General features: G+C 44.6%; 3 protein-coding genes across 10 annotated transcripts in view; 1 reads left to right on the top strand and 2 right to left on the bottom strand.

Moving 5' to 3' along the window:
• CG13840 (uncharacterized protein) lies at positions 1-1696 on the top strand. The gene has a single exon (NM_142845.3). It carries the CDS (start codon positions 142-144, stop codon positions 1540-1542), a length of 1401 nt encoding a protein of 466 aa, NP_651102.3. The 5' UTR covers positions 1-141; the 3' UTR covers positions 1543-1696.
• Positions 1697-8888: 7192 nt separating this feature from the next.
• Positions 8889-11888, bottom strand: CG7031 (uncharacterized protein). Of its 3 annotated transcripts, none has more exons than NM_001300545.1 (2): positions 11806-11888; positions 8889-11402 (listed from the first exon to the last, which is right to left on the bottom strand). In NM_001300545.1, exons 1-2 carry the CDS (start codon positions 11821-11823, stop codon positions 9993-9995), a joined length of 1428 nt encoding a protein of 475 aa, NP_001287474.1. In that variant the 5' UTR covers positions 11824-11888; the 3' UTR covers positions 8889-9992. The 3 variants fall into 3 exon arrangements, with proteins under 3 accessions (NP_001287474.1, NP_001287475.1, NP_651101.1); NM_001300546.1 differs by having other exon boundaries at positions 8889-11399; NM_142844.1 differs by having other exon boundaries at positions 9690-11402.
• Positions 11889-22148: 10260 nt separating this feature from the next.
• Positions 22149-27003, bottom strand: part of CG7029 (uncharacterized protein) — a 43130-nt gene continuing 38275 nt past the window's right edge. For 3 of the 6 annotated variants that reach the window (NM_001104410.3, NM_001104411.3, NM_176542.4), the window contains exons 5-7: positions 24179-26686; positions 23580-23921; positions 22149-23521 (exon numbers count right to left, since the gene is read on the bottom strand). In NM_001104410.3, the coding sequence (NP_001097880.1) occupies positions 23500-23521; positions 23580-23921; positions 24179-26686 (2872 nt within the window). In that variant the 3' untranslated portion in view covers positions 22149-23499. The remainder of the gene's footprint in view (positions 23522-23579; positions 23922-24178; positions 26687-27003) is intronic. The other 3 variants (NM_001275924.2, NM_001275923.2, NM_001275922.2) reach the window with 3 other exon arrangements.

Genomic DNA, 27003 nt, shown 5'->3' with positions numbered 1-27003 from the left:
CAAACACGCACTCCGTTGGCGGATTGGAACAAAGGATATAGGACACAGGAGTTCAGGATTTCAGGACACACACAACCACCCAACGTTATGGGGCGGCCAAAATCCGGCCAAGGCTTTGGGTCACCTGCCACCAGTTCATTAATGATCTATGCATTAATGTGGCTCGCTTTGGCCATGACAATGGAGGCCATAGATGCCCCACTGCCCCTATCCCTGGCGGAGTACCCGCTCGGCCTGTCGCTGGAACATGGCAGCAAACACCATTACCAGGATGCGGGTGTGGACTCGTTGCCGGGATTAACAGGATATACGCGAAATTATTATGGCCCCACTGACACTGCAGCCGGCGATGACTTGGCAACATATGGAAATTATGCTCACAAACTCCTGGCCGCCACCCATCAACAGCACCATCGCCATTCGCAATCCTCCCTTGGCACCACGGCCAATGGCTTTGTGCCCTTCTACTACAACAGCAAACTGCACTCGCCATTCACCGCGGATGAGGAGCCGCGTCGCGACCCATCCGCCAATATCGATTTTGTCATTAATACGGCAAATTATGAGCCAAATTCCGCTGGCTACGATGTGGAGCCACATCATGGGGAGCAGCACTACGAAAGCTATGCATATCGGCCGCGGGTGCAGTTTGCCACATCGCTACCCGGTCCCAGCGATTACCATTTCGAACAAATTTCCAATTACCGGGAGAATCGCCAGCGGGAGCAGGAGGTGGAGCAACATCAGCAGCAGCAGCACCAGGAGCAGGAGGATATTACTAGTATCTATGCGCGGCTCAAAGAACTCCAGACACCGGCCAATCCAGTTAAGCGTCAGCAGGAAGAGTCCCTATCGAGTCATCATCCAAACCGGGAGCAAAGCCAGCCACTGGAGCAGCGACATTATCAGCAACCTGAAAGCAGACAGCTGCAACAGCCACACTTGCAACAACATCTGCAACAAAAGCGGCCACATGCGCTGCAATATCCTCAGGATCAACGGCATCACCAGCGCCTGGGAGTTGCCCAGGACCAGCAGATGTTGTACTCTCACAAGGATAGCCAGATTGCAGATCTCCCAGCCATAACCACCAGTGTGCACCATACTCCGGAGAGCAGTAAAGCGGTAGCCGGATTGCCGTTGGCCAAGCACATCGAGATCACTAAGAGTGTGCCCATCACCCACTATCAGAAGCAGCATGTGCCCTTCAAGCAGAACGTCCAGGTGCAAGTGCCACGAACCGTGATCGCAGCCATACCCAAGCCCATGCCCATCAAAATACCAGTGGCCCAAACGGTGGCCGTGCCCCAGATGCAAGAGGTTAAGATTCCCATCGAACGGGTGAAGCCGGTGCCCGTGGAGCGGCCCATTCCCTTTGTGGTTGAGCGCAGGGTACCCTACCGAGTGGAGAAGCCGGTGGTCTCGCCAGTTTATTATCCGTATCCGGTCAAAGTGCCAGTGGTGCGCACGGTGGTGCACAAGCAGCGCCCCCACTACGTGGCACCCGGCTGGAGTGCCAACGGCAATCATCTGCTGGGATGAGTCTATCTTAAGAATAAATTCTTAAGCCAGTTTTATACCCTTGCAAAAGGGGTTTTTTGATTTGTAAAGTAAAAGTACAAACTGTAGGGTAGTCGATAAATATATTTTTGGTGGAATGTTCTTAAGTTGAATTAAATACATTTATTAATTTTTCATGTTATGCAGTTTGATTAACGGCTAGAGTATTTCAAATTCAGCTTATGCCTTAATTTCTAGTGACTGAACCCCAAAAAGTAATTGCAATTAGCAAAACAAGAAGACAAAAAAGGCCACCGACAGCAACTGCAGTGTGGCTGCAAAAGCATCCAGCATGCAACTCCTTGATCCCAAATCCAAGTTTCTAACTCCCAGTTAACAGCTACCAAACAAAACAACACATTCGGAGTCGAAGTTGAAGTTGGAGTCACAGGGCAGGTCCCAAACCGAAATGAAGAAAAGTAGCCGAGTAAAACTTTTTAATTGAGCTAAAATCCAACAAATGCGGCTAATAAATATGTATTGAAGTGCGATGGGCAGAACGAGGCTGAAGTCCGGTTGCAATGCAAAAGGGGGCTGCAGCGAAAGTGCAAGAAAATGCAGCGGCTAATTGCCAAATGTAACTCCAGTTGAAACAACTTTTAACTGAAACAGCAGAAGGAGCAACAATGACGCACAAATAAACGCGACGTTCAACTTCGCCGAGGCGTTAACGAAACAGCAACAAAATTAGCCAAAAAGTAAAGTTCCAGCAAGGGTCGCGAAAAGTCGGGCCAGTAGTTTCTGGTTGGGGAAAGTGCTGCAAGTTATTGCCGGCTAATGAAATTAGCCCTAATTGACGTGGGAGCCATTCGACTCCATTTTTAGGGAGGCGAAGTGAGGAAGAACTCCGCACCCACCACACACAATATATGTAATATTCGGCAGCAAAGGAGAATTTAAGGAAAATGTTTGGGGAAAAATGAGTTCAAAGATTTGGGGTTTAAAGCGCTTTGACTACTTACTTAATACTCATTACTCAGCCACCTAGCGGTAGACCAACAAACCTAAGCTTACTGAGTCCTTCTTTTTCTTGGGAAAATTAAACGTTGGAAAATAGTTGCATTACTTTTCTAGCTGTGTACTAAATTTTGTAAATTCAATTCGTTGCAGGCCACATTATTAGCATTTATAAGCCACATACCTATGCTGAGGAAAACCGCAAAGCGACGGAAACCAACTAAAAATCAAATATAATAAGCATGCGTGCAAATCAACGCTTTTCCGTGAATCCCGCTGCTACACATGTAGTTGTGCAGTGGGTATGCAAATAGTAAATGGCGCTTGCAGCCGAATAAATGTGCATAAATTCATAATTGCACTGCCCACATTAACCGCTTCGTTAGGAATTTTGCTCATCTGACCACTGGCCACCACAGCCGGCGGCCGTTGGTCCCGTTTTCTGGCCACCGTAGCCCAAATCCAGTGTCTAACGTCCGACATCCAGGACTTCCCACTTCGCAGGCCAATGACAAAAGCCACAAAACGCAATGAACATGGCGCTCCGGTTAGATAGTTGACCGCGAATCTGCTGATGAGTCCCTCGTTTGTGCACATGTACCCTTTAACCCCGTAGCCGTTTAAACCCATAACCCTTTAACCCTGCCGCTGACATATACACATGCACATGCCAGATCAACAAATTGAATGCGATTGGGTGACAAACGACTGGGTAAAATCACCGGTTTCGATTGTTATAACACCATAGGCCAGTGGTCAGTGCATAGTGATTGCATTTTATAAATATTTCATTTCACTATAATATACTCCTAAAGCTCAGAACACAATGGAAATAAAATCCAACCAAAGTAAATATATTTCTTTGAATTCGGTTTTTTGTAAAGCCCCAATTAAGCTCTCAGCATTGAATGTATGACGCAAATATAATCACATGATACATCGAGATGACAGAACCAAAAAACCGAAAGCTCTTAAATCAGCGCCACACTTTGGTCCCTCCGAATTTCTCGAAAAGGGCAGCAAAATGACTTTATAATTTCGAAAATGACTCTGCACTTTCGAGCAGGTAACGTAGCAAAAGGGGGCTAAGAGCAGCACGACGACAAAGATAAACATTAAAAATTAATCAGCACTTTTGGCTCAAACTTTGATAATTGCCGGGTGGCCAAAATGAAGCCAAGAGCGTAAACAGCTACAAAAACGCTCCACACAGCATTAAATGGTCAGAAAAACGAGGGCGCCAGACGGGGAGTCCTTTTGAAAAATGACAGGCAACCGACCATCAGTTAGCGCGGAAAAAGCAAAGTTTTAACCCTTTTGTGCGGGCCACCTCTGTATACCCATTTTGGCCAAAAGTTCTGTATACATTTTTGTTTGTGAAATTGATGTGCATCATAAAAATTTGCGACTCAGGTGGCAAGTTGTTACTTTTGATGTGCAATGCGGCGGACTTAAGGCGTCTTTCTTGATCATTTTAATTGAGGGCCCCCAAAATATGTTTCGTAGATACAAAAGAGTTAAAAGTGACAGTGTACAGCGGGGCGTATGAGTGATATTTCATGTACGCCACTTAATGGACGCTTGGCACCTTAAACTCACTATCCGTTTGGCTCGTAAAGCAGAAATGCCTGGGTATATCTTTTATGATTACCATAAACTATTTACACAGAACTTTAATAATCTCGTGCGTGCAGCAGCAAAATGTTTGCAAGTATTTTATACGCCAAAGGATTTATGTCGAGTCACAACATCCTGCAGGATCGTCTGGTGTTTTGTGAGCTATACACTCGATGTGTATGTGGCTTGTTTGTTTTGCTTTTGCCGGCTTTTTGCCAGTGTCTGGTGCTGTTGACGCTTTTTACTCACTCAACACCCCCCACATCCACCAATGCCACTTCCCCCACACCAGTCCCCCCGAAAAAGCAAAAGTTTGCCAACACAAACAGCTACTCAGGCGTATAATTGCCATTAAAATGCGCTTAAAATGAGCTGAGAGACCCTCAAAACGAGCTGGTTTTATCGGGCTCAATACGTGGCAATGGAGTACTGTGATGGCCCGGCCTTTATGCATAAGTACGAGTATCAATATTTCACAACTTGGCCCTTCGGGGGTCCTGGCAATTAAGCGCTGCAACTTTCGGTCGTTCGGAATTTTTCATGCCACATTATTCCTGAAGCATGTCCATATACATGTATGTATGTATGGCCTGCTGGAGCTCATCCGGCTAGCAAATTAACCAAAAAAGGGGTCTTTCAAATTCAGTACCCGAGCTCTGGAGCTCTGTAGCTCTGAGATGTCCCTAATTGAAGCTCACTGACGTGTACTCGAATATTAGATTGCAATCTATTTTGCCTCAGCTGAATGGCTTCTTAGTTGCCTTTCGAGCAGGCACAATTTATGGCTGGTTATGGCTGACTGTGGCTCGGAGATGGTGATGTGGATGGACTCACTTTGATTGACAGCTTATGCTGGAAAATGCAGAGATATGATTACCTTTAGCTTGCCTGGAGAATTGTCATCTTGGTGTCAGGATAGACAATGCTGCAAAAGCAAAGCAAAAGCAGTAGCGAAGCAAAAGCAAAAGCATAAGCAGGAGATGCAGCTGTGGCTGACAGCCGTCAGTTGAGAAATGAAACTAAATGGCAGAAAAGCAAACATTTCCAAGCACCGGATCATATTTCAAATTCAAACTGTGACCGTTCGGTGTGCTGGTGCTCTAAGCACATAATGAGCGAAAATGTTTAAAATCAACAGCAAAAACCTTCTACTGAAAATTGCATAGCCGTTGACATGCTGACAGCACAGCATTATTTACATCGCCAACAACCAGCAACAGTCGACCAGTGAAATTATGAACTCCGACAATATTGCAGCGCAATGAGCTGAACTTCGGGCGCAATATGCACACATATATATATATATATATATATAAATTCTGCTCATATATCCGTTTTTAATAAATTAGTTCGCAATTTACCACGCCTGACTGACTGCAAAGCAACCAAGTGGCGCAAAAGTTGCAACTAAAGTCGCAACAACGATGCGCAACCAAGAACCCAAGAACCGAAGAACCTTCTTAGAAACAACACTCACCTTTGAGCCTGTTTTCGAGTGCCATAAAAGCCAACTGCACGGTGGAAACATAATGTCGGTATGTAACATATAGCTGCGATGCACTTCCGTTGCGCAACGCCCCCTACAGTCGTTCGGGCGAACTAAATGTCTGTCTGCAGAAACGAATTTGTTTGCTGCTTCAAAGGACCTGCGATTTGCTATTTGTATCTCTCGTTATGCAATTGTAAAATACGTGTGTTACTTAATCCAGGACCAAATATTAGAAACTAAAAGTAGAGTCTTGCTCTAAAGTCTTGAAATAACTTGAGTTTCTTAACTTTTAAAACAATATACGTTTAAGTGTATTGTTTCAAGCTAAAACTAAGTTGTGTATTTTCAATTTAAGCAAATTGTTCTAGCTTTTGAATAATTTAAAGTAAGTTTCAACCCTTTGTGTTCTTATTCGAATACGACGACCTTTAAGCCCAAGCAAGCCATCTGTTTTGTAAAGAATATTCAAATGAAAACTCGTCGGCTTTAAGAGCGATTGCCATAAGCCAGTGCTGGCTAATGCCGTCATTCAATGTCAGCCAATTTCCGGTGCGTCGAGCAGAGCTCACAATTTGGACCGGAGCACCATCGCAAATTCGAAAATTCCGCGAAGGGCAATGGCAAATTGGTAATTGGTATACCGTTAGCGCGTTTTGCGGACAGGATGGGACAATCCTCAATGCCAATTCCAGCCAACCTGATCCCGAAAAGATGGCTCAAAGGAAGGGAAGGAGCGGGACGGAGCGGCACAGGTCCTTGCCCAGACGATGTGTAAATCATTTGAGCAAAACGTAGACATAATCTCGGAGCACGGGTATTGCGACTGTGCACGTGCCAGAGGCTTTTATTATTGTCTGCCCGCCGCTCGTCTGATTCGTCCCCAAAACAGCAAAGGACCCTAAAAAATTCATAACATGTAGCGCCGAATATCCCGAAAATCCACACCCGAAGACGGCGACAATGTGAGCCCCCATCAGCAGCCATCAGCGACCAGGATGCGGAGTTTGTGGATATGAATGGTGATGGGGATGGGGATGTGGATGTGGATGCGGGTGCCACTGAGCCAGCAGCCATCTCGCTGGGATAAAAGTATCATTGCTTTTAGAGAGAGTCCTCATCGCGGGCCTCCTTAGTCCTTCTAATATTACCCGAACGAAGCTAAGGCTCGGCCGTCCGTCCATCCGTCCAGCCATTGTGGCCACAATAAAAATTCGCATTCCCATTATATAGCCATCACCGTTGTTACTGCTATTCGCACACCCCACCTAAATGGTAAAACTGGGGAGTTACGGATGTGAGCTTACACAGAGAAAGAATTCGGTAAAAGTGGGTTTTCTGTGGTTTTCTATGACAGCACAGCTAAATTAAATATTATGAAATGATGAAACGATTTCATAACCATGATAACTTTACCGCTTCAAAAACATATGATACGTGGTTGTTAAATTTCTAAATTAATGGCTTAGCGTATTGTTTCACACAAAATGATATTATATCAAAATAGTTTAGTTCATGTGTACCAAAACCCAACGGCAATCAATAAAAACTCCACAAATGAAATGAATGCCGTTTAATGGGCTGCGTGTGGGAGGGGTCGAAAAATTAGACAATGCCTAGGAGTTGTGCATCATAAACACTTTAAAAATCATTTTTGGCCAAAAGTTGTGCAAAAATATTTATATAAATAGCTAAACCGAGGCGAACTAAACTTTTTTGTGAGTTATATATTGCGTCTACAATTTGGAGAGCAAGCTCAAAACTTTCATTATGCAAAAGTTTTTTAATAAAAGTGCAAACATAGTGGCAGCTGACTCCAAAAAATACCGCTCTTACTCTCTCTTTCCTCTTCATTTTGGCCACATGGCTAACACACACACGAACGCACACACACACAGACACATCGACATGCACATGCACTTGGCCGTTATTAAAACCAACAGTTTTGTTTACTGCCACGCGAAAGTGAGTGTGTGGTTGTGAGCCAATTGCATATAACAAAGTTTTTGCGCCGTTTTTCGACCTTTTTACCTGGCCAACAAAGATATCGCACAAATTCAACGAATGGCTTGTGGTGCAAATGGTATTTAATTAAACATTTGAACTCAGCAAGATCCATACACGAACTGATATTGTTGTTAGGCCAAATAATTAGTGTGATTCACTAGTTATCTGTCGACCAGTGATTTTCTGTCATCTGCACAAACGCCACACAATCAAATGAATATTCTCGTGTTCACACATTTGCTTCTAATGCTGCCATTTGCAAATTTCATTCTCATTCTGTTTCTAATTTAAATTAATTAGTTTTATGTGAACCACAAGGCAAACTCTCCATAAACTAATAATACATTGGCAAGCGTTCAAGGAGAGGCCAAAACTGAATAGTTAATTAAATATCGTACACACTTTTATGTGCAGCTAAAAACAATATTGTGGTATCGCAGAAAATGTGACTAATAAAGCGGCGTAATAAAAATCATAATAACATTTTAAATGTTTAATTTAACATAAAAAGTGTGTAAAAAAAAAGTACATAGGAGCCCCATAACATACATACATACACGCAGCCAACTGAGTTGGCAGCGATATTACGTATACGCACGCATGCACATGGCGACATGGCAAATATTTTGTATGCAAAATAAAGTACTCGAAAAGTCACTTAAAGTGTGTCGCTGGGCGGGGCTGCTTCCTGACTAACCGCCTGACTGGAGGGGCATAAAGAGCGTAAAAAATGTTAAATGATAAATAAAATTTACAACCGCAACAACAGAGCCAGCAACACCAACAACCAAAGCAGCCAACCAACAGCAACCGAGCAACCAACATCGAGCATATGTGGCAAGCGAAGAAGTTTCGCCTTTCTCGCCCATTCGGTCGTATGCCTTCCCTCGAACGAGCGACATAATAAAATGCAATTTAGACATCAAAAATACACAGTAAATGGAGCAAGAGTAGCAAGTCGCAGCTGACAGGACAAAAAAAGGACGACAGCCAGGCGGCAACGAAAGGAGGAGGTTCGCGCAAAGAGTCACAGACAGCCGTGTGAGTGACAAGCGAGGGGCGAGGAACCACAGCCGCATCCGCATCCGCACAAGCATCCGCAGCCGCATCCGCGCCAAAACGACAAACAGTCGAGAGCGCGCAACACGCAGGACAAAGGACGATACACTTAAAGAAAATTTCAAAACTTAAAATCAAAATTTGTCGTAAATTTATATATTGTTTATATATGGGTTAGATTCTAGACAAAGCAATTTACTTTAAAAGGTTAAAAACAAATTTCTGCACTTTACAGATAACTTTTTTTCCCACAGTGCCAATCGCATATTTGAGGAGGAGGCTGTGCGTGCGGGCCAAAAGGATTGCTGGAGAAGACAATTTACTGGCAACGATATGTTATTCTTTCTTTCCGCCAGCAAGCTTTGCCCTTCTGCAACAGCTCCGCCGTCCAGTGCATATTTAAAAGCAATGCTGTGGCATACTTTTCACTGAATGGAGCTGGGAACTGGGAGCTGGGAGATGGAAAAAAATAGGGGACAGCAGTCGGTCCCTTGGCCAATTCAATCGGGCGGCAGCAGCAAATCAAAGCAGAGAGCTGCACAGGTGACACTGGAAGCGGGCCAGCACGAGCGGCATGCCGGCGCGTAGCGGGACAACAAAGGTGTGCACTTAATTTAATTAGAGACGGTTACGATGGAACAAGGAGGGGGGTGTTGTATACCCTTCTTGGCTAACTTAAGCGCCCACTTTTCCAGGCCGAACTGGCGATGTAATGGTCTGGAAATGGCATTTGGCAGCCTGCGAACAGCGGCGGCGAACGCGCGAGCCTTTTGTGAAGATGAATTTCATTTCATTAAACACAAATTTCATTGTGTGCGCTTAAAGTGAAATTAAATAAATGAGGAGTAGGTAGGGGTAGGGCAGGCGTTGGGGGTAAAAAGGGGTTATGTCCATGACAAATGCACCGTGAAATCGCTGCTAAAAACCTCGTCCTTGCAGTACGTGTATGTGCGAGTTGTGCCTTGCCATTTTCCCGATTTTCATTCGGTTTCCGTTTCTGTTTCTGTTCCCGTTCGTGTTTGTATTTTAATGCAAATTGTTGTAATGTTAAATGAGTCACAAAATTGTTGTACATCACGGGGATTAAATGAATTTTAAAACTCGACATTAAAAATGGAATACGAAATGTGCAAAACTGCATAATGTTGTTCGCTTTGGTTTGCTGACACAAAAGGCTGGGATGACGTGGTGGCGTATGCGTAATGTGCTTATAACTATAACGAAATTCGCGTGCTCTGGATGCAAATGAGAGGTGCAGAAATGCAGAAATGCAGGATGGGATTTATAAAAGTGCACATCCTAGATTCTACCACCAGCTCTTGACCTTGTGCAGCACTGTCTTGAAGACGGGCACCTTCACGGGAAACGGCTTGGGCACCTTGATGGGCACATATTTGACCACATGATAGGGCACATGCTTCTCCACCGGTACTGGGATGTGTTTCTCCACGGGCACAGGAATCAGTCGCTCCACTGGAACCTTTAATTCCTTCTCCACCGGCACGTGAACATTCTTGGTGATCGGTATGTGAATGGGCACTGGCTTGCGAACCGGTATGATGACCGCATGCGATATGGGTATCTTCACCTCCTTCTCCACCGGCACGTGCTGCTTCTTCACATGCTTCACCGGCACATAGTTAATGATATCCACATGATGCGAGTGATGGGTGTGTCCCTGGCCATGACCACTTGCCTCCGACAAGTAGTTGGAGCTCTGCTCCTGCCCAGCATCGGGATGCTCCTCAAAGTCATCAGCACCAGATCCGCTCGAGGCAGATGAAGCCGATGATGCAGCGGATCCAGAAATGGATGGTTCATGGTGGCCGAAATACGAAGAGTGCTGTTCCTGTTCCTGGCGCTGCTGCTGCTGCTGCTGCTGTTGGTGGTACAGTTGCTGCTGTTGCTGCTGCAGCTGCTGCAGATGCTGTTGCTGTTGCTGCTGTTGTTGGTGTTGCAACTGCTGGTGGTAAAGCTGCCCCTGCTGGTCATCGTATCCAGAGTCCTGCATGTACGGCGGCAGGAAATTTCCCATTGAAATTTTATCGTACGCATAGGGATGAGCCGCCTGCTGTTCCGGCTGCTGCTCCTCCGGCGCCGATGATGACCACTGTGCGTAGTCCTGCTCGTGACCAGATCCAGCTGAACCGTAGGCTGGCAAAAATCCACCATTATGTGCGGCACCGGGATAATTGTAAATCGGCGAATGTTCTTGATTGTTCTCCAATCCACCGCCAGATTGTTCATTTCCCGAGCCAAAATCATGGGCTCCAGCTGCTGCAACGGCAGCCACCGCGGTGGCATCTTCATTGTGGTCCTCGTAAATCGGTATCTCCTGTTTGGTGGAGCCCAGGGCCAGTGCCTCCGTATGGGTGGGCGCCACCGAGCCATACCCATTGGAAATGTGTCCCAGGCCCGAGAGATTTGTTAGTCCGTTGAGCATATGGGCCAATCCTTGCCGGGAGCCTGAGGAATGGCCGCTGCTAAAGGCCCTCCTTTCACCCGCATTTGCCCGTGGAATTTTGGACGAGCCATACCGATGATTGGGATGATGCTGCATCGGCTGATCCATTGGCAGCCATCGATTCTCGAACAAAGACCCCATATTGTGATACAATGGCTGGTTCTTGGCCGTCTCTGTCGAGGATGTGGTGCTGGCGGTGGCCCCACTGACAATTGTCAGTATGGTGGTGGCTGCTGCAATCAGCGGCATCTGCTGCGGACGATAATACACAACGATTTAATATGCAAAACACTTCAGTCGAGCTAGGAGCGAAGGATAGTAAAACTGGTAAGGAGTCGACTAAGCGATATCTTTACCTAACTTTCATTAAACAAAAGTGATTTTTTTTTCAACTATTTTACTTGATATTTAAACTAGTTTGCAAGTAAGTTCTCATTTTGTTTCAAAATTTGCCGATTTAAGTATCCTTTTTATGGATCTCTTAGTTTAGAAGGGCTTCTTTCTTTATATTCCATTAGTATCACTAGCCGCAATATGAAAAAAAAGTGCTGAATAGCTGAAGTCTTTGTATTCCAGAATTTTTGCATAATGCATTTTTAATATCCTTGACTTCGAAGCCTGTCGCTCCTTGCAATGCCATCCATTCCACACTCACCAAATTAACGTTCGCCATTGGGCCTGGTGGGCTTCGAACTCTGGCTGGGATTGGGCTAAGACCTTTACTGCGGCTGCTGGCTGCCGACTGCTGCGATGGTAATGTGGCCAAAGTCAAGACGGGACAGCGTTTTTATATGACCAGCACGGATCTGCTGCGAGAGGAAAACTCTTACACAATTTGCAGCAGCACAATTTTCAGCATTCGGCTCTGTTGATAGAAGGCGGTTGGCCAAAAGTGAGTGTTAGCCATTCGCTGTTGACCTGTTGCCATTTCTCTCGCGCTTTTGCCATAGCATTTATGAATTAAGTTACGCGATCAAATCCAATTGTACAGCAAGACGGCAGAGAAAGAAAAAAAATAGAAATTGTAATAACCAAATCATGAGCAGAAAAAAAAAAAAAAAACCGGATCTCAAACACTTGGAAAAACAATAAAGTTCAAAGTCATTTTCACTGACAAACGACAAGGAATTAGTCGACCTGGCACGCGCCTCCATCGCAGTGCAGCTCCATGGTGATCTTGCCACGATCCGCTGGTGGCCTTCACCAGGTGCGCTTAGCAAACCTGCACTCCTTCAGTCGAGTGGAGTGCCGCAGATTCGAGTGGATGGCCAAAAGTGGTTGGACCGCTTTGGTGAAAAAGTGCTGGACAAAAGCTGATGGCTACGATTCATTCCATTGCTTTGGCCAAAGGCACCATGCATTTCTATTTGCCATTGTGTTTTCGGACTTGCCTTCACCTTTTTACCAAAAAGGTTAGTTTTAATTGTTTCAACAGTGATCTTTTTCCATTTCTCCCTTTTTTTTTTTTTTTAGGCCATTGTTCGTTTTGGGTTGCAGTTTTTTCTTAGTTTTCTTGGTCCAGCAATGGGGCGTGGCGGGCGGAAAAGTGAACGCCTTTTAAGTGCACCTGCAGACATGATGCTGCTGATTATATTTTTCTTGCCAAGCGTAACAGCTCGTTAGTATTTTCAAGTGATTTTCATTTATTTTCCCTGCCTTTTGCTGCTGCTGCTGCTGCTGCAGAGCAACCGATGGAGGAAAGGCCAGGGCAAAAGAAAAAAAAATAAAAAAGGAAGTGTACTGATTTGAAAGGAAACAAACATTTCGCAGCTGCCCAAAAGAGTCTGGGCTCTTATCGCTGCTCACCGACTGGCTGCCATGGCAGTCACCTTTCAGGGTATTTTTTTTAAGCGAAATTCACGCTTACTTCATTTCAATTACAATTACATGATTCCATTTCTCTCGCTGGCTGCTCGCAAATGCAAAAATGATGTAACTTACTAGAGGCCAACGCGATTACCTGGTTGTTACCATCTCATTCCCAGCCCACAAATGTAAATCCACTCGTTTTGCAGGACAGAGCCAAACCAATCAATAGCTTTGAGTTCGCACAAATGTATAAACAACGCGAAATCGCTTTTTAAATACTATATTTTTGCTTTCCATTTATTATTGGTTTTCTTGTTGTTTCGTTCCATGCAGATCCATATTCAGATACATACCGATAGATTCAGATACATATGCAGTGTGCAGTATGAAGCATGCTGCATGCTGCATGCAGCATGGGATGCAAATGCCAGCACTGAGCGGGTTATAAAATAAATAAAACTGTTTCGCATTTTTGTGCCGTGCTGAGTCGAGTTTTTAAAAACTCTTTCAAATGTTGTGTAATATTTTGCCAGCCCGTATATTTATTTTCGTTGTGTTGGTCGAAAGGCGAATGAGAAAAAAAAGCGACAAAATAGTCGAAATATGCATTTGAAATACCAGTTTTTGGGGGTGCAAAAGCGGATACGCCTGTCGGTCGAATATCCTTGTGCAACGTGCTCATATTTGCATTGTATTTATGCACAGTTTTATTGTTGTTTATTGAAACTGGTGGGGGGTGGGGGGGGTGCGGGTTGCTGCCAACAAAGGCTATTGGAATTTCGTTGCCTAAATAGAAGTGCCAACAAAACTAAGCACACACTTACATTTTGTCAACTGGTCCATTTTCAACACCACAAACCTGGTTTTGTTAGCCGGAAAATAATAGTTAGACTTTTGGGTTACCCAAAAATGGTTATCATCGAAAGAAAACGAAGGAATTTCCATAGTCTACACTCATTTTGTGGCCTGATTGGAATATTTGTACTCTTTATAAACCAGAAATATACACATACATTTGAATTTCAAATATACAAATGCGTGAAAAGATATTTGCAGTTTATTATTAATAAATATTTTTCATTATTTTGAATGGTGAGTTTCAGAAGACCAGCTTATAAATTGGCATGACTTTTTCTTTGACTTTCTTAAAACCGAACAAGTCTTCCTGTCCCATTCCCGTTGACCAATTGTAGATTCCTGCCCCTTCAAAAATCGACGTTTGCGTGTCGAGATGTTTTGGCATTGGATGTGCAGGAGTACACCCTGGCGTATACTTAATTGCGAGCGTGTTTATTATCTGGCTGTGCTGAACGTCATGGTCGTAAATTAAAATGACACGCTTTGCATATCCTGCCACGCCCCTCTCCGCCGGCCGCCGCCCCTGCTGCCCAACACATGCAAAGCACACACACACACGGCAGCAATAAAAATTTTAATTATTCAATTAAATTACACTCGAAGGCGTTGCTCACAGCTCCACAGTTCCACAGCTCAGAGTTCAGAGCTCAGAGTTCAGAGTTTGGCGAAATGCGAAATGAATGACGGCCCATAAAATTGACACCGCCACAGTTGCACGAACAACAATGAGTGAAAGGAAGCGGGCGGCTCAAGGACAATGCATTCGCACGGCGAAATCATATAAAAATCATGTTTATTTAATTTGCATTACAAAAGGACCGACGCTCGTTAAATTCACTCCACGGCCGACCGGCCACGCCCACGTTTTAAAAAACAATAAACCCTATATGTACGTGGAGCCGGAGTAGCACGTAAAATGATTAGCAAATATGCCACCGAAATGCTTGCAGATACGTACGCACGGGGTGGGTGTGGGGGCCATAAACCTGAGGGGAGGGGAAATTAAAGGTGAGGCGTCGTCCTTAAAGGAAGGTGCCGTTCCAAGAGGTCAGGTGGGCCAGCGCTCGGAGCCGTTGGGCACGCAATACCCTCGGCGGACGGGAGCATTGAGGCAAGGCACGCATATTTAATTAGCTTCATGCACTGCCGTTTTGTGGCCGAACGGGTGGGTGGTTCAGTGGTTCAGCGGGTGGCTTGCTGGGTGGTTCAGTGGCTCAGTGGGTGGTTTGCTGGGTGGCCATTCGAGTGGGCGAACCCCGGCAAGTTAGTGACCGCACTTCAGCTGCGGGCGCCACAGTGAAGATCCTCTCGAGGGAATCGCCTGCGCCAGATTTGATTAGGTATTGAAATGATAATGGATTACAGGCGGCATGATTGCGTGGGTCAGCTTTGTATAGTATGTATACATTGCGCTTACGAAAGTGATTTGCTCTTGTGAGAAAAGTATTCTTAAAGGTTATTTGGAAGGGGTTGTGGGGTCACAAGAAGAAAAGTAATTTCCTCTTAATTGCTTATTAATGTCAATTTTATTTCTAAACTCTCAACCTTGCGAGATACAGGGTTGCATAAGTATCAGTAAAACCGTACATTAAATTAGTTTTAAATTGTTTTTAAATAGATAACAGATAACAAGTCGCTTGTCTGTAATTAAATCCTTTCATTGGCTTTCAAAGTGGGATCATCAAACACTGTGGCATTCAACTATATCTTAAATTGTGCATCATTTCTAATATAGTTAACGTAGAGTTTCCAATCCACCGAGCCACTTTTTTTGCACTTCGTGCGAGGGAATATGAGCTGAGTAGCCGGCTTGGCACATTTTATATGCGTGTCCATGTCGTTCCTCTGATGATTTTTGCCCCTGTTCACTGGGTTTCTAGCTGTTACTGCTCTTGTACTTCCATGTATTTGCACCGCTACTTGTACTCGTAGTTGTACATGTAGTTGTAGTTGCTGTGTGATTAATTCGCGCAAAGAGTTGTGCGCTTCCGTTTCCGGTGGCTGTTGTTGTTGGCAGCGCCGCTCGAGCTTTTGTGTTTCACATTTCACAGGAGGCTGATTTGTGCTTAGCTGTGGGTGAGCCGGTGGGCGGACCACAATATTAATTGTTTTGTGCCCAACGAGGCTTAAAAACACATGCTCATGTAAGCCACGTCCGCTGCAGTGGCCTCCTCATCTTCCCATCCACATATATATATATATATTTTTTTTTTCTGCCCCCCGTTGGCCTTTTCATGTTCAGGTTTTTGAAAAATCTGGGAAACGCACGAGGATTTCTGGCGGGGATCTGGAGTGAAGTGTAGTACCGAGAAGTGGAGTGTACCCAACATTTGACGCTTCAGCTTGGCCCCAAACATTTAAGATAAGAGCGCCACAATGGTTTCGTTTGTATGCCATTAATATGAAAATCAGACACACTTATCTTAATTAGTTAGTCGCTCATAAAAGGGCCAACTAAAAAGTCAACCAAGCAGCTCTTGGGACATACTTACTGGGTTTCCACTAGCCAGGTGAAGGTACAACTGAAAATAAACGCACACGCAATGGGGCTCATGGCATTTTTTTTCACATTTCCACCTCTTTTTTTTTTTGATATTATACAATATTTCCAGGGGGTGTATTTAGCTTTGTGTGGGTTCTAATGTGCCAGCATATACAAATTATGGTGCTTAACATGTAATACTTAATTTTGTAGAACAAGCGGCGCATTTAGTTTTTGGTCTCGTTTCCCAGCTCTGTTTGTTTTCATCTCTCCCTTTCTCTCTCTTTGTGTTTAGGGACCTCCAAAGGCGCACTTACCTAAGGCTAATTCGCTTTGAGTATACGTCATGTGGTGCGCGGCGATAGGGTTGCCATCACACACTAGGAAGCACGAGCAGTGAAACTGTAAACTTATAAACCTGAAGTCGTATTGCCACTGCTTTAAATTGAATAATTTTATGGCAAGCACAATAAATATAAAATATTATATGTTCAAAATATTAAATTAAAATTATTAGTATTATTACCCTATATTAAACATGAAGCTCTATGGAGAGAAGGTAATATCACGGAATTTATAGAAAGAAATTATGCTTCAAATTATGTATTTATTCGCCATTTCTCCCCCTTTTCACCAGCAATTTCTTTAAGTGTCATTTTGTTGGCCAGGTTAGTAGGCAGCCAAACGGCGACAAAACGTCATCGGAGCCCAGAGACTTTTAAGGACTCCTCTAGACCAGAGACCAGAGTTCCGTGCGGCAATTCGCAATTGAATGAACACGATGACGATGACTCCTTTGAAGGAGCTGCCGTTGAAGTTGAGCTGATTATTGCTGCCTTCTTTATGTGAGTGTGAGTTTGAGTGTGGGTGTGAGTTTGTGGCAGTGTGTGTGTGTGTGTGTGTGTGAGTGGGTGCGAATCCGGGGGCGATTCCCGGAAACGAGCAGCTAATTTAAAATGTATACGACTGTCGGGGACAGTGAGACAATAAAGGGGGGGATGGATGGAAATGTAGGGGATGTTGCCATTTATGGCCATTACCATGAAGCATTCAACTTTGTCGTTAACTGCCTGAATGCATAAATTAGCAATTGATTTTTGCTGCATTAAATATTTAAGACGCATACTTGGCTGCTTAACGGCTGTTTAAGGGTTGACTTTAAGTTTTGACCGCGCTTAAATCGCCAGATGATCAGAAGCACTTGCCGGTCGCAACTTTTTAAGACCCCTGACAATTTGAACTAGCAGAAAGTTCAAATGTTTCGCTGCTCGTGCACTTAGCAACACTTTAGCTGCCACCTCACTCAGTGCAGCCCCCTCGTTTTGGCCATCTTTACTTAAGGTTCGTACGTATATATACACTTTTTTATGGCTACATTGTGCGTATATTCTCCTGGTTTCTTTCGCAATTTTTTTTTTTTTCTTTTTTGTGCAATTCTTGTAATATCTATAAACGTAATTGGATATGTGGCGCGTCTGACTGTTTGACTGGCAAAACTTTGAGCTCTTCATTCGTTGCCGAACTGGATGCCAGCGGAAAACCCAGTACTTCAACTCCCAAAACGCACGCCACACGTCTGTTGCGCCCGGGAAATTGGCAACAATTGTAGCGAGCCACAGAATGGCGGCCATAAAAAGTTGTTATGAAAATTTTCTAAGCGCTATTTGGTCCTTGCACTTTTCCCAATTTTTTTTTTTTTTGTTCTTTGCCTCTTTGTCATGCGTATCTTTTCGCTCTGAATTGCCGGATAGGCAATCAATTCAGCAATTAAACAACTTGGCGGCGAGCTGTTATGTAATGTGGTAAGTTGAATCGGGGGAACCCTTGAAGCACCCAAGATCTGGACCAAAGTAGTGAAAAAAATCAGACACCTAATTTCAGCTCGCATTTTTCAACTAAACTTAGTAATCTGAAGTAAGATAAGCAGCTTTTACTTACATGTTGTTATATTCTATATAGCTTAAGAAAATCCAAAGGAGCACCTTACTGCTTGCTATTTAACTTGTCATTAATATTTTCGCGCAGTGTAGCTGAGCCGCTTGGCGCGAGGCTGTGCAAGCATTGACAGCCACTTGCTGGTTTTCCGCTTCAACTTTGGCAGCATGTCAAGTTCGTCAGATGGCTTCCGCCAACAGCTGCTGTTACTCTTAACCCTGACCGCCACTTTGCCCCAATCCTGCCTCATCCTGCTGCATCCTCGAAGCCATTTGCCTCCCCAATAACTGGCTAAAACTTTATGGCAAATTTCGTGCGTTAAGCCTTTTGACAGCTGCACCAATTTGAAGTATTTTTCTTAATTTTCCCAATAGATTTTTCCGCACTTTTGCGGCTGCAACTTGAAAGTAGCCACAGAGGTTTGAAAGATGGTAATATCTGGCAGAAATAAGTGGCGCTGGTTGGGGCCAGGAAGTTCGGTTTGAAAACTTTGGCTTAATGTTTGCGCATTTTATGAACCTGCTGGAGAGGAGAGCGTGCAACTCAACGACGGCTATATACCAACAACAACTATTTTGCACTTAGTCGCAGTTGAAGCATAAAATTGATTTTTAATTGGAAATTGTTTGCATATTTTGTGTACGGCCAAGCAGCCGAGCTGCAAAGCAGACCAGACCCACCTTTTTCACCTGGTGAAAGTGAGCCAAAGTGCATGTGAGAATTTCTCTGTGCGAGCAATGAAAAAAATGAAAAATGCGCAAAAAAGAACAACTTTTAAAAATCCCTGACCTCAAGTGAAACCATCAGGGAACTTCAGATAGCACACAGTGTTCACTCGACCGTTTCTATGTTGAATTTTTAAAAACTACTTCTGAAAACTTTACTAAATGGGTGAAAAATGTAAATTGCTTGGCAACCCTGTGGTTAAAACACCATACAACCACTGTATCTAAGCTACTTGTACTTGGCCATTTCCCAGCACGATCGTGCCACTTTCGATCTGCTCAACTTGGCCAGACGGCAGGAAATCGAATTCACGCGCTCATTTTCCATTCCCCCACCAGTTGGAGTTTATTAATATTTCACATCAAACATCCGCAGAGCAAACAAAACAAAATGCGAGTGTCTGCGTTGGGTTTGCATCCACAATGCAGTGGGTGGTGGACAGGTCGCAGTCCAGTTGTGCCCAGCACTGTAAACTGGGTCACATCCACCGGCCAAATCGCGGTCGTCGATTTCGCTGCGGCTGCAACGCCATCCCACTGAAACACTGCACCATTGCACCAGTGTTGCACCACCCAGTTGAAACCACCCAACCAACCAACCACCCACCCATTAATGTGATTCCAACTGTCGAGCATGCGCTGTTTTCCGTTGGATTCCCCTGCGGCGAATTCAATGGCCATAAGCATTTCACTTTTGGCACACTCTGGCACAAAACAACACACCGCACACAACACAATCGCCACTGTGTGTGTTGTGTGTACAGGTGTTGTCTACAATTTCCCTTTTGTATATCAATTGCCTTTCATTTTATGGCCTTTTATTGCTTCATTTTGGAATTTTCGGTATGTTTGCCGTGCGGCGTCCTGTGCATCGCGTGTCCCAGGCCCACGGGGCATTGGATACGTCCTTTTTGGGGCTACGGGCTACGGGTAACGGACTATGGACTATACCAGCTACGGACTAATGATGCCACTTGCCGGCAGCAGAAGCGACAAACAAAAGGCGCTGGAGAAGTTTGGCTTCTGGCATTCGACGTGGCGTGTCCTGGCACTGCCAAAAACCACAAAAGAAAGGATAGCGGAAGCGAGCGACTTATATGAGGTGGAATTAGAAATGCACTTACCTCACAGAGTGAGTGATATCGATATGAATTGTAATAGTTTCCATTTCAGTGCGCTATTTTCGATTTAAGAGGATTTGAGAGGCAAAAGATTATCTACGACATTACATAAATTGTATAATAAAATAAAATGAATTAACTAATTAATTGTGGTATAGTAGATTGCTAAGGAGCTATCGAAATTGAAATGTTAAAATAATCATACCATTATCCAGCTGAATGTCAAAATCCAGCTACCCCGCGTCGTTTTATTTGAAAAAGGACATCTCGTCCTGCGACCGCCTATCTCATGTCCTTTGTCAAGCCATGTCTTTAGTCATAACTTTGTTGTTGTTTTCGGCTTGTTGTTCGTGTCGCTGGCGGGTCATGTGCATGTAATTATTTTAGTAAAAATATGTGAATGCAAAATACTGTAGGCCTCATTCGCAGTGCAATGTGCATATTTTATGCACTTTTGCTTTCCGCTTGACAGCAAAATTTATTTGACCGACTTATTTTTCGTGTTCCCATTTTTCGGTTGTTTATACTTATTTTGGTTTTTTTTTTTTTTTGTATTTTCTACAAAAGGAGGCGTGGCACACACAATGGGAACAACGACAATAACAGCGTTGACAAGAGCGACATTGCTCTTGAGAATAACACTTACTTACATATACATATACAATGTGCACATGTATATTCGCCGTTTAAACAAAAAACTTTTAATTACATTTGAAACCGCGCAGCAAAACGAGCAAGAATTAAATTTCATATGCAAATTGTTGGCAGCACTCGCGGCCCAAATGAGCAAACTTAATGGCCAACAAATTTCAATCGAAGACGCAAAGAAAAGTGAAAATATTTGCTTAACAAAACATTTGCTCCTTTGGCTTGGTAAAATTTTTAGAAACACTGGAGAAATCAGTTTTTTTAAAAAAAAAAAAGAGGTTTTGTTGGGAGAAAGTCGAATTAAAAACCAAATTTGAAATTATATTATATATATATATAAAATAACTTGGAATTTAAATTTCGAACTATTTTTTATTTTTTGATTTCTCTTTTATTTTTACAAGTGGCAGAGCAAAAGGTGTAAGGACTGCCACATGGCTAATGATAATTATCAAGCCAACACTCGCACACTCGCACAATTGTTCCCTGGCTCCCATAATAAATATTTGAAAATATTTCTGCGTAATTTTATTTCCCAATTTCAAGGCAAGTGTGTGAACAGTTGCGTATGTGCCAGATTTTCGGTGGGCCAAATGGGAGCTTCTTATGTAACTTTACCAGCCATACTTTCGCGCCTTTTGCAACTTTTGCGTTTTCATTATTTTATTTAATTAGGTAAATGTATGCAAAGGCACCCAGCCCATATGCATATGTATGTGTGCTCTCCCACACACACACACACACACGCACACACTCACACCCACTCACGCACAGCGCAACATGTGCCTCGGTAATTACAATTACTTTTAATAATGTTGCTTTAAATGGGCCAAAAGGGTTCAGGTTTAGCTCCTGTTCTTAGAAAGCTAAGCAGCGAATTAACTTTCGAGCTTGAAGGAAATTTAAACGGTTTTCACTCGGGGATAAATCAAAAATCATGAACAAAGTAATAAGGCTACGTAATTAGGCGTTTTAATGTCTAAAGAAAGGGGCGCTAATCTTCAAGGATTAGATCAACTTCCTAGGTATTTTACAAGCCAAACTTTTAGTAGAAGAGATCTAGAGTAAGAGTAAGTTTCTTTAAAAGGGCCGCCTTACATTTATAACAGAGAAAACCATAGTGCAACAGAAATAAATAAGTTATTTAAATATAAAAACGAAAAACCTATTATTGTATCAAATTTTATTTCTTTTTGTAACAGTTTGATGTGAACTGTGCCATGCTAATCGGAACTGTTATACGTTTACAGTTTGAAGCCAGTTGTTCATGCTAGGTTTTAGATCAACTGTCACATAATATTACGCACTGTTATACAGCCCATACAGTTTTGGAACAAAACACAAAACTGTAATATATAGTTTGAGACGTACTGTTCCAAGCTACCAATCGCATTTTAATATCATAAACACAATTGATTTTATTTTCATAATACTTTTTGCTTGTTTATTAATATTTTTATTGATTTTGTATTTTTATACATTTTTTACTTTCGTTTTAATACATAATATACTCCCGCATATCCATTTGGTGATAAATTCTCCCGCAAATCTATAATATGTGTTTCGTCCGCTTGTACATAATACAATAAGAGTAGCTATACAATTTAAGATAGAAAAGTGTTTGACTTAAGGCGTACAAACTAAATGATGTCTTCCAGCAGTTAAATAACCAATTAACGTTATGTCATTGACAGATGGATATTATTAAATAGATAGAAATAAAATAGTAAGATTAATATAGTAGGTATAGCTGGAAACATATATCGTACAATTGAAATCACTTTTTGAGCCTGCGCTCAACAGCATAAGCTCGTTACAAACGAAATGAAAGTTGCCGCATAAAATGCAAACAAAACCAGATCTTGCGATTAAAAAAACCAAATTAAAAACTGCAAAGCATTCAGTAATGAATTTAAAGGCCATTTGGAAATTTACAAATTTCTTTCCTTGATTTTCTCCACTTGTTTTCCATTCGGGAAGAGGATCAGCGTGAGCATGAAAAAAGCAACAAAAAAGGATTTATTCTAATGCACCCGGGGCGTAATATCGATTGGATCCGCTCTTGAGCTTTTCAATTATTGTTTATGGGTATCCAAATTCATCTCGTTTTTCCTGCCCAGCTTGGTAACTTTTGCATTGTTTGCTGCTCGAGTATTGACAGTATATATGCCATTTTGCATTGGGTATAGAAAATATTTTATACACTTTATCATGTTTCCTGTGGGTAGCAAAGTCATCTTTGTCATTTCATTTCGAATAGGTAGTGGAAAAGCGAGTCTACGCGCATATATATATATCTATATATATATATATATATATATATATCGTTTGTGTGTGTATATACATCAAAATATTTGTTTAATTTACGCGTACTTGGCATATGTATAGATTTCATTATGTATACTTTGTAAAAAAAGAAAATTTAGCTACTTCCTCTCGCAGTCGGTCGCTGCTCTGCCGCAAATAAGGACAACTAAATCAATCAAAGATACCAGCACATCTCGCTATCAGTTCTCGCTCCGTGATCCCTGATCGAATCATCTCCCATCTAAATATCACTTTCCGGGCCAATAGTAACTAAGCAATCGAGCCGCACACAAAGCCTTAGTCTAGAATTTTACAATGTTGCATTGTTTCTTGTTGTTGAATATGTTTTGTTTGCTTTCTTCTGTGTTTTCCTTAATGGATTTTTTGTTTTGTTTTGGGTGTGGTGTCTGTTGTCTGCCGTTGACTAATTGGGATGACTTGGACGCTTGGACTCGTGTGGACGCTCAACGCACTCGCGAGGTGGGTCTGCAAAATAATGTGGGTATTAGCAACAGTTTGCGATCAACCAAATATCATTACTCACCGGGGCGACTGGGCAACCGCCTGTCGTTTGGGCGTGTTTGGCGCCGTAACCGCCACTCGATTTGTGGGCGTGCGTGCCCTGGCCGATGTGGGTGTTGTGGATGTGGGCGTGGTCGCACCGGCAAGACTATAACGCTTTGGCTGCACAATCCTGCTGGGCGATCGAGTGCTGACCTTGTTACCGCCGGCTGCTTCCTGGGCGCTGGTCAGTCTGCTAGGGCGGGGGGAGGTAAAGAGACCGGGTTTGTTGTGGCTTTTAGTGACAGTCTTGGGAGTGGCCGGCCTAGCCGGTGAGGGCGTGGCCAAAACGGGGGCAGTACGTGACGAAGTGGGCGTGGAACTTCTGAACATCAGGGCCACAAACAAAATCAACATCATGCAAAATAATAATTTTGACGCAAGGATGTAAATTTGGTGTACGGTTTACCAAAAATGAAAAGAAATAAATTTTGGAAACATAACATAAATGATTCAAAACAATTAATTTTGTATTTTCGATATAGAGAACTTGCAAGTCGGAATGCAATACTTTTCGTTATAATAATACTTTTTCCGACTTGCACTTCTTAGTTTGAGATGTGTGTTTTAAAGACTACTGACCTGCCCGCTGGGTAGCTAACAGGCCTAGGAATCCTAGACCTTGGCGCTGAGTTGGAGCCAGTCGAATTGCCCGAGGTGGGCGTGGAGCCGCCGCTCTTGGTGGCCGCCTCGCTGGCCAGCTCCTTGAGCATACTCGAGTCCTTGCTCATGAGCTCCCACTGGATTTGCAGGCGCTTAAAGCGATTGCTTTCGATCTTGCGCTGCTCCAGCACATCCACTGTATCGCGTTTCAGTGCACCCATGGAGATGTTGGGCGAGTTGGGAGGTGTGGCGAAACGTTTGGCGTGTTGCTGCAATCCGGCAGCCACACCCTCATCATTGAATGACACTTTCTTCTGCTGGCTAAGCACTCGGCTCACCTCCTTTTTCAGGGCAGCAGCATCGTAAGTCACATGCTCGCCGGAAGACTCTAGAATCGACGCGATCTCGGCGTAATACTTGAGCTCAGAACGCGGCAAGGAGGCCAGGAAGCTTTCAGCCCGTGCCCTGGCATCCAGATCCTTGCGGGAAAGCCTCTGTTTCACCGGCGGCGCCGGCTGACTGTGCTCCTCCTCCTCGAAGACATCGGCAAGTTCGTCGGTGGAGCCCAAACCGTAGTTGTTCGGTGGTTCCTGCAAACTGCGCCGCTTCTCCAGCTTGGTTAGCTTCTGCGTCTGCTGTGCCTCGATCATGGAATTGCGCTTGGAGCGCGACTGTGCGGAGTGTGCCTTGCGCAGAATGCTTCGGGGCATGGGTTGCGGCGGGGTTTGAGTTAACTGACTACCGGGACTGGTTTCCACGCCCGAGTCCATGCGCTGCTGATCGTACTGGTACACATACATCTGCTTCAGCGGATCCACGTCCAGCTCGGAGTCGGTGAGCAGCGTTGATGAGCCACGATAACCGGAGCTGGGCTGTTGACTGGATCCCGAGCTGGATGCCTCGTCCGTTTGGGTCTGCTGGCCCTGGAAGTACTTGGCACAGTCGCAGATGTGCGTGCGATTTCGCCGGAGCGGCGGCGACATACAGAAAAGGGGACGTTGTGATAGCTCCGCATCCAGTTGCCGCACCAGGTGCTTCACCTCCGGAATGTGCTGCAACCGCCTTCGGTATTCCGACGGCAGCAAGGTGGCCAGCGACTGCCAGTCGGCAACGTGCTTGTAGTCCAGCGTCTTGAGGATTTCATCTTCGCTCACGCTCTGGCTGCTGTTGCGCTGCTTCCTTAGAGATCCCGAGCTGCTGGTACTACCAGTCGCTCCATCCATTGTCATCTTGTAGTTGAAGGGTGAGAAGATCACGTCTGTGCTGGCATTAGTCTTAACGAATCCCAAATCGGGCAGGGCATAGTTTGGATAGATTACGTAAATGGGCGCCTGTCGCTCCTCACCCAAGTTATTGAGTTTCTCGAGGAACGATGGCGGCACACAGCGATAGCGATCGCTCAGACTGCTCCTGGTGGTGCTCAGTGATCCGCAGGAGGTCTGCATGGAGCGCGTGATCATTTCGGAGCTGGAGGCACACGACAACGGACGCGTACTGGTTCCGCAACCCGCTTCTGCCCGCCGGGGCACCTGGGTTAGCTGTTCCGAGCTGGCCTCCGAGGACATTTGACTGCCAGTGGATACCTGAGCAGCCAGTTGGTACAGTTGTGGATTCCTTAGTGGCATACTGCGACGACGATGTGCTGGTGAATTGGTCGCAGTCAACGATCCCGTGGAACTGGAGCTGGCGACATCATCGTAGAACACTGCCTCCGATCGGGCCCTCAGCTGACGTCTGGGCGTCTCCGTATCTGGGTAGTGCTCCTCCTCGTCATGCCGACTAACTGCCGATCCCTTGCCCGAGTCGTTCATACTCTTCTTGCGAAGTCGCTGCTCCAAGGAGCCACTACTGGAGCTGGCCGCATCGCTGGACGGCCAGCAGCCGGAAGAGACATCCATACAGGTGTGCGCACTTGCCTGGGCTCCCAAATCCTCCTGGCCGCCACTGCTGTTGCTGCTCTTCTGCTTAATGAACAGCTTGACTAGATTGAAGGCTGGCGGATTGGAGGAGTTGCCCGAGGAGGCCGAGCCGGAAATGTGGCTCTCCTGCGAGCAACTGCAGCGATGCTTGTGGCGATGGTGGTGCGAGTGGTGATGCTGCTGTTGCGGTTGCTGTGATGTGGGTGTGATCTGTTCGCTGGGCAGCTGCTGATCCGCCTGTTGCTGCAGTCGCTCCGAAATCGACACACTAATGGATATAGGCATCTGGCACATGGGCAGCAGATTCCTGGACCTTGACTTGCCCGCCTCCATGGTGGAGGTGCTGATCGCCTGAGAGACATTCAGTGGAACCGCCTGTGGCCCACTCTCCTCCGGTCCCTGCTCTTTGTGGCAACTACCCGCCATGGCTTCCTCGTTCTGCAGATTGGGTAGACTGCTGCTCTTCCGCACGGTGCACTGTGGTAGGTGTCTGGTTATGGTGATGGTCTCCGTGTTATTATTCCCCGAGGGATACCTGCGAGCGGGCGAAACAAGGAATAACGAGCGTCTTTACCACAACAGACACGTCGAGGGTTTGGGATTACAATTTTGTTGGCGGAAGGTTTTCTTTTTTCTGGGTTTTTAGGTAGGAAGCGGTGTGAGGTTTTCGGATTGGTTGCTGCCACGGTTTATGACTTCTTTACCTGCTGGCGTCTATTTTAGGTTTATTTGCATAATATTTTCGGGTTTTCTGTTATCCTGGCTAATCGTTTTGTGAATGAGTTATGCGGGCTAAACCCATAATTGCCCATCTTCAGGGATTAACTTGCCTGATCACGTTTCGCGACCCAAAACCAAAAACCCTTGAAGGTTAGCATATGCCGG

Source organism: Drosophila melanogaster, chromosome 3R (genome assembly GCF_000001215.4).
Source record: "Drosophila melanogaster chromosome 3R".
Lineage (NCBI taxonomy): Eukaryota > Metazoa > Arthropoda > Insecta > Diptera > Drosophilidae > Drosophila > Drosophila melanogaster.
This window is presented reverse-complemented; position numbering and strand designations above follow the sequence as displayed.

What these genes read in the sequence shown, in the direction of transcription:
- CG13840 (NM_142845.3), top strand. Translation starts at nt 142, where the DNA reads ATGATCTATGCATTAATGTGGCTCGCTTTGGCCATGACAATGGAGGCC.